General features: G+C 39.4%; 1 protein-coding gene across 1 annotated transcript in view; it reads left to right on the forward strand.

Annotated features, from left to right (window-relative positions):
• The window catches only part of LOC107572822 (zinc finger protein OZF-like), a 7,847-nt gene extending 4,124 nt beyond the window's left edge, over positions 1–3,723 (forward strand). The window contains exon 2 of the mRNA XM_016259257.1: positions 3,362–3,723. Within this exon, the coding sequence (XP_016114743.1) occupies positions 3,362–3,723 (362 nt within the window). The remainder of the gene's footprint in view (positions 1–3,361) is intronic.
• Positions 3,724–6,864: the final 3,141 nt, after the last annotated feature.

Consider the following 6,864-nt stretch of genomic DNA (forward strand, 5'->3'; position numbering starts at 1 on the left):
ATAGTTTGAACGTTCGTTCGTCTTGGCTCAAAGCCACTTGCTGCAAACTTTTCTTCGCGGAAGCTTTGCGTTAAACAAGCGAGATAACGAAATATTTAATCTCTAATTAATATTTTTTGTCCAGTTAGTTTTGGTACTGAGGTAAAAGTTACCTTGCATTCACTATATAACAGTGGGTGCTGGTCACGAAGATGACGAGCAAATTTGAGGCGTTTCCCCCTTTCGCAGCGACTTTCTTCTTGCAAGATCGGCAGACAGGGGTGACCGTCCTCGATTAAATTGCCTTCAGGACTCTTGTAAAAGCCAAAATACGACCAGACCACCGATTTGGTTCTCTTAGATGGCTGAAAAATCTCCCGAGCGCTGTCACTGCCTTCCGCCATTTCGTCTCGTGCAAAAAACATCAACAACAACAACACTGCATGCTGCTTCTGCGTCAGACTGATGCTGGCTGGACAGGATTAAGCGCGATAATCAAATACGGTTTTGATGATGATTAAATTTTAAATGATAATACTAACCGTCAGCGCATTTTATCGTGATGTACCGTGAAACCGGTAATCGTTCCATCCCCACATCACACACCTGACGAAAAACTAAAAAATATTTTCTAGTAATTTTACAGGCCTTATATTTGTATTTAAATGTTGTAATGAGCAATTCATTCCTGTAACTTTACCTGTGGACCAGATTTGTAATGTGCATTGATTACAGTTTCTTAAGAACTCTTTCGAAGCAAAAAGTGTGCAGAAGTTATCTGCATCTCGTGCTGCTTCAAGCCTCTCGCATAACAGCAGTCATCGTTCAGATTAATGCACAGCTCAGACTAACTCTACATCATGGGTAAGACACTCCATTAAAATATACGGCAATTATTCCCTCATAAATAAGTCTCTCAGTGAGTAAAACTTGCTGTGTCTATATTATTATATACTACACAACATTATATTATTTTGCAAGTTAATGTTTAAATTATATTGTCCCTGGTTCAGTAGTACTCTTGTTAAAATAGTACCAGTGTCTCGAACAGACTATAAGTATGATTTCTGCTTTAAAAGTCGCACTCTAATCCTGATTACATGAAATAAACTGCTCCCGAGCAGGTTTAAGCTAACTGACACACACACACACACGATGCGCAAAACTCTGCATTTGAACAGTCAATAGCAAATACTTAAACTAATAACAAAACAGCAGCTGATTCAGAAGCGCCAGATTGTCATAGCAAAGTCAGAATGACCTCCTCTCCTAGGTTCACGAAACGGTCGTCCATAAAATGCATTGCTGTTCTGTTGTAAGTGATCTTAAAGATTCCTAAATGCATCTACTTCCGGAAGGCCAAATAAAGTGCTTTTGCTTTCGTCTAGAAACACACAGCGTCTCCCTGACATGCTGCTTCAACACTAACTGCGGTTACTGAAACCACGCCTTCTTTCTCTGCGTGCACATTTGGGCGCATTATGCTAATATTTCCACATAGTGAGGTAGATATGTGGGGGCGTGTTAGAACGAGCCGTTTTAGGGGGGCGTGGCAGAGTCTTAACTTTGATAAAGAATATCTCTTTAGTTTTGAGACTTTAGTCTTTGCAACTTCAGGGATCTTATCTATGCACAATCAGCTTGTAACACTCCAAAGAGAAAGGAGAACTTGAAATCGCATCACATGACCCCTTTAAACACGACTACGGGACATTTATTAAATGGATTTCATGTAAGGCACCACGGGATAGTTCGCGCTGAATCGCAAGGAGACGTAGATATTAACATATTTACAGTAGGAAATTTACAAAATATCTTCATGGAACATGATCTTTACTTAATATCCTAATGATTTTTGGCATAAAAGAAAAATGGATAATTTTGACCCATACATTGTTGCTATTGCTACAAATATACCCCAGCGACTTAAAGGGTTAGTTGATGAAAATTAGGCTGTGTTTTACTCACCCCCGAGGCATCCTAGGTGTATATGACTTTCTTCTTTCAGATGAATCCAGTCGGAGTTATATTAAAAAGTGTCCTGGCTATTCCAAGCTCTATCATTGCAGTCAGCGGGTGTTGCAGTGCTTCAGTCCAAAAGAAGTGAAATAAAAAGCGCCCATCCAAAAAAAAAAACCCGCTGACCTCATACGTCATCCGCCCCGAACTGCTTCTGTTTACAACAGTGAGCGCAAGCTAGATTAAAGTGATTATTACGTTTTAAATATGGTTATTTTTCTTACAAAAATTAATCAATTCGCTACAGGAGGCCTTTGTTCACCCCCCGGAGCCGTGTGAGACACTTTTTTTTTTTACGGATGGACGCTTTTTATTTCACTTCTTTTGGACTGAAGCACTGCAACACCCCCAGGACAATTTTACTGGATTCGTCTGAAAGAAGAAAGTCATGCCTGAAGTAAGCACCCCGAGAATGACTCCCACCTACCTGTAGAGGGGCGACCTTAACCAAATGCCAGCCACAGGATTTCATCCAATGTGCCTCTCTGAAAGTAAGCTAACATTAGCTACAGTTTGCTTGCAACAACCTAGCCAACATTTGGTTGGAGACCAAATATGACGCAGGAAAAAAAAGGAGGCGGTGACTGGAGACACGATTCCATCTAGTCAATTATATACACTTTCCGCTGCCCATTGATAGGGCAACTGTTGAACAGACTCGCCAACCACATGCAGGCAGGAAGAACTTCATTAGACCTGCCAGAGTTTAATTTTCTAATAAAAGATCATACTTTCTTACATGAGTTGTTACATTTAAATATCTCTTAGCAGATTTTGTCTCCAATATGAAACTACCTGCTAATTGCACTCACAATTGCATAAAATAGCCTTGTTGTCTAGTTTGGGTGAGTAAGGGCAAAGCACACAAGATGTAGTACCTTCAATGCCCTGTAGACTTATTTTACTCTGTAAACTACTTTTGTAGCAGAAATAAACTGTTGCAGAAAAAGTTAGGTGCCATGCAAAACTCATCAAGTAATTGCATTACCCTTCACAAATGTATTGGAGTAAAAAGTACATGTACTTATTCAGAAATGTAGTCAAGTAGAAAGTAAAAAAGTTGCTATTATCATTGATACTCAGTACAATCGTTTTGGCTGATTTGTAGTTTTACTAATTACATTTACTCAAATACTTTACAACACTGTTATGAATAAGCGTGACCAAAGTGACAGAATCCTGAAAATTGATACTTAGAAGTCATTATATACAAGCAGCCCTGAAACAAATCAGCTTATATATATGTGTGTGTGTGTGGACCTGACTACTCAATTGATCTAACATCACTAGAAGAGAAATCTAGCCATGAGTAGATGCCCAAAGCAGGTCATGTGTTTAATTTATTCATCTTGTTTCACCTTAGGTCTGATGACACTGAAAGAGGAGAGTGAAGTTCTCAACGAAACGGATGAGAAATATAAGCTTGAGAAACATCACGAGTTCATACCTGAAGAAAAACCGTTTAGTTGCTCACAGGCTGAAAAGACTTCACGAAAAAGAGCTCAAAAGACAAGAAGCTGTGAAAAGAAGCATTTTACCTGTCAACAGTGTGAGAAAAGTTTTAACCTAAAAGGAGACCTTATCAGACACCGGAGAGTTCACACTGGAGAAAAGCTGTTTCCCTGCCGAAGGTGTGGTGTAAGTTTTACTCAAAAAGGAAGCCTTATCAGGCACACACGAATTTTCATTTGGCAGACGCTTTTATCCAAAGCAAATTACAGTTGAGGAAAACAACAAGCGATTCATCATAAGATGGCAATAAACATGAGAAGTGCCTGTTATACAAGTTTTCAGTCATCGTTCAAAACCATAATCTAGAATATTAAGTAAGGGATAATGTACATCCAGCAGGTTGTTATCGCAGAATAACCCCCGACAGGGTGATCAGGACCCCGAAGGGTTACACCTAACGAACATCTGTTGTGTTGCTGAATGAAGGGTATCTGTTAATGTTGGGGTGGGCAATTAATTTTCCCAAGGGGCCACATGAGAAACTGGGGTGGTTGTTGAGGACTGGACCAATACACTTGTGATGAGTGGAGCAGGGCCGAGAGCCGTGGGAACGGAGCGAGGCCGGTGAAGTAAATGATAATGCGCCACTCACCGGTCTCGAGTCCCACGGAGGAGCTCCGGAAGGATAAAACTCCTTTTTAAGTGACGAGAGAGGACCAGGCCTGGATTTGATGTTGTTGTTTTGTTTCTGTTTGCGCTATTTTATGTTTTGTGTGTTATTTTATTATTAAAGTTTTGTTTAAATATTCGCCTGTTCCCGCCTTCCTCCCGATCTACAAACTGTGTTACAACATTTAACTCAGTTCTGCCCAATATATTACATCTCTTTATATAAAAAACAGTAAGTGAAAGATTACAATGAAAATGTAAAATCTAATGAACGTTTCAAAAGCTAGCATTACAACTTTAGACAAAAAGCAAGTATTTCAAAGACTAGCATCACATTAACTTTATATAAAAAAGCAATAAATGCCCCAGTGTTGTTTGTTTGATTGTTTTACCTGGGTTTACTTTTCTTGTTAAGTGAGAGCAGACAGCTCTGCATGCAGTACTCGAATCGCTCTCGTGGTACTTTGATGTGATTCACCGATCCGTCTGTGCAGTGCTGCTTTAAGTCGAACACACCTAATATGTACTCATATTTTCATCGCTTTGAATGCTGTCTGTATCCCACCTTCTCACGCGCCATGATTGGTCGATTGTGTACAATGCCAGCACATTATTGGTCAAACTACTTTTCGTTCATTACCTTCAGCAAGTAGGAAAACAAAGCCAAAACCTGGATATTTTAGACGATACATGAATCCAGGTCAGGACGTGTCCAGGAAAAAAAGGACATATGGTCACCCTAATGCTGTATAGTAGGGATGTGTTTGATTTTGGACACAGCGCAAGACTTGTTAGGTCAGATAAAGGAAACATCTAAACTGCTTCGGTGTGTGAATAGGGTTGGAAAGCATTACGACTCTATGCTCTGTCAGTGTTTCCCAATCCTAGTTCTTTAATACCTCCAACTCTTTCTCTCTTTTCTGACTCACCCATTTGAGTTTCTGAGATGTCTGTACTAATAAGCTAACGAGTTAAATCAGGTGGGCTTGATTAGGTTGACATCTAAAATGTACAGTGCAGTGTCTAGGACCAGGGTTGTGAAACACCATTATGCGTGTATTGATCAGTGTTTATGTTACGACTTTGGTCCTGGAGGGCCACTGTCCTGCCAAGTTGAGCTCCAACCCTGTTTGATTAGGGTTGGAGCTAGTGTTAATTTCGTTAATGAAATCTATGACGAATAATGGTCGTCAACTAAGTTTTTCCCCCTGATGAAAACGAGACTATAATAAGGTCATTAAACGATGACTGAGACTAAATGAACATGCAGTATTGTTGACGAAAAAAGACGAGACTAAAATGCAGTTAAAAGAACAAAAACTTAACCAAAACACTTTTATTCTTGTTGAAAAAAGTGGAGCCAAAACACTTCAGACTGCTGTACAAGACTGTATTATGCGAGCGTTCGTGTTTGTCAGGGATCTCGACTATTGTTTGCTGATTGTAACGTTACTTACACATCCTCTGTGTGGCAATAAGTCTTTGTTGCTATTGTTTTAATCACTTAAAGTAATCAATAAAACTGGGATAGCAATACATCCCCAGAAAAATGTATAAATCAAGCAATTATTTATCAGTATGTAGATAAATAGTTTAATATGGAAGCATATAGGTAGCGAATTTCAATTTAAAATGCAATATTCAAAATGGCAATGTATTTCTGTTTTTGTAGAATTTCCATTTTCCATTACCCACACATGCAAAGTTCGTTGCAAAAAGAAAATGAAATTGTATAATTTACATTTGCCATTTCCAACAGTAGTCTTAATATGTAAATTGCATAAAAATTTTAACGCTTTATAAGTTGCAAAATGAAAATATATAACACAAATTGATTCGATATGTGTAACATGTCCAAGCAGAAATGGTAGCAAAATTATCATTGAAATGCCATTTGTCCTAAATGCATTTAAACTAACAGAACACTTTGGATTACATTTTCATCATGACGCCCTGGGATATATGTAGCAAAATTCAGTGCGGCTTTGAAAATGCATTCCGAGCTGACCACGCCCATCCTCCGTCAAATCATTGCTTCAAGGCGGGGATTGGCGGAAACGTGTTACGTTTGGATCGTTCGAAACATGGTGGCTCGAGATCTGATAAGACCGTTGAATTCACTGGCAGATAAAGTGGAGAGTGAACAGAGAAATATATTAAGCATACTATGAGCATACTCCATGCTAAAATCAAACGTTCGAACGACCGACCGAACGTCTTGAGCGTCTTACACTGCGGGTGACCCACGTGACGTCAGCGTCTTGAAATTAGCTGGTTTTTAAACATTTAAGGAGCCAAGCTGCTGTGTAAAGACTATAAATGGACATTACAATAAAGATATTTTATACCTAAACTAATACTCTGCATCCTGATGTACTTCCCTGAATAAGTCTTTAAAGGTGTTGTAGGCTATGAGTAACTGGGTAACTTGCTCGTTCTGAGTAATAAATTGAAAAAGCTTCCACCTGTATATGACTAAACTAAATAACATGGAGTTTACTTGAGGTTCTGCTATAAATGTGTCTAGCTCGTTTGGCAACTCAAAGTTTCAGATCCCTCCACAGATTTTCTGTAGGATTGTGGTCTGGAGACTGTCTAGGCCACTCCATGACCTTAATGTGCTTCTTCTTGAGCCACTCCTTTGTTGCCTTGGCGGTATGTTTCGGGTCATTGTCATGCTGGAAGACCCATCCATGACCCATCTTCAGTGTTCTGGCTGAGGGAAGGAGGTTCTCGTCCAAGATT

The sequence above is a fragment of the Sinocyclocheilus grahami genome, unplaced genomic scaffold (genome assembly GCF_001515645.1).
Source record: "Sinocyclocheilus grahami isolate Dianchi unplaced genomic scaffold, SAMN03320097.WGS_v1.1 scaffold1817.1, whole genome shotgun sequence".
Classification (NCBI taxonomy): Eukaryota; Metazoa; Chordata; class Actinopteri; order Cypriniformes; family Cyprinidae; genus Sinocyclocheilus; species Sinocyclocheilus grahami.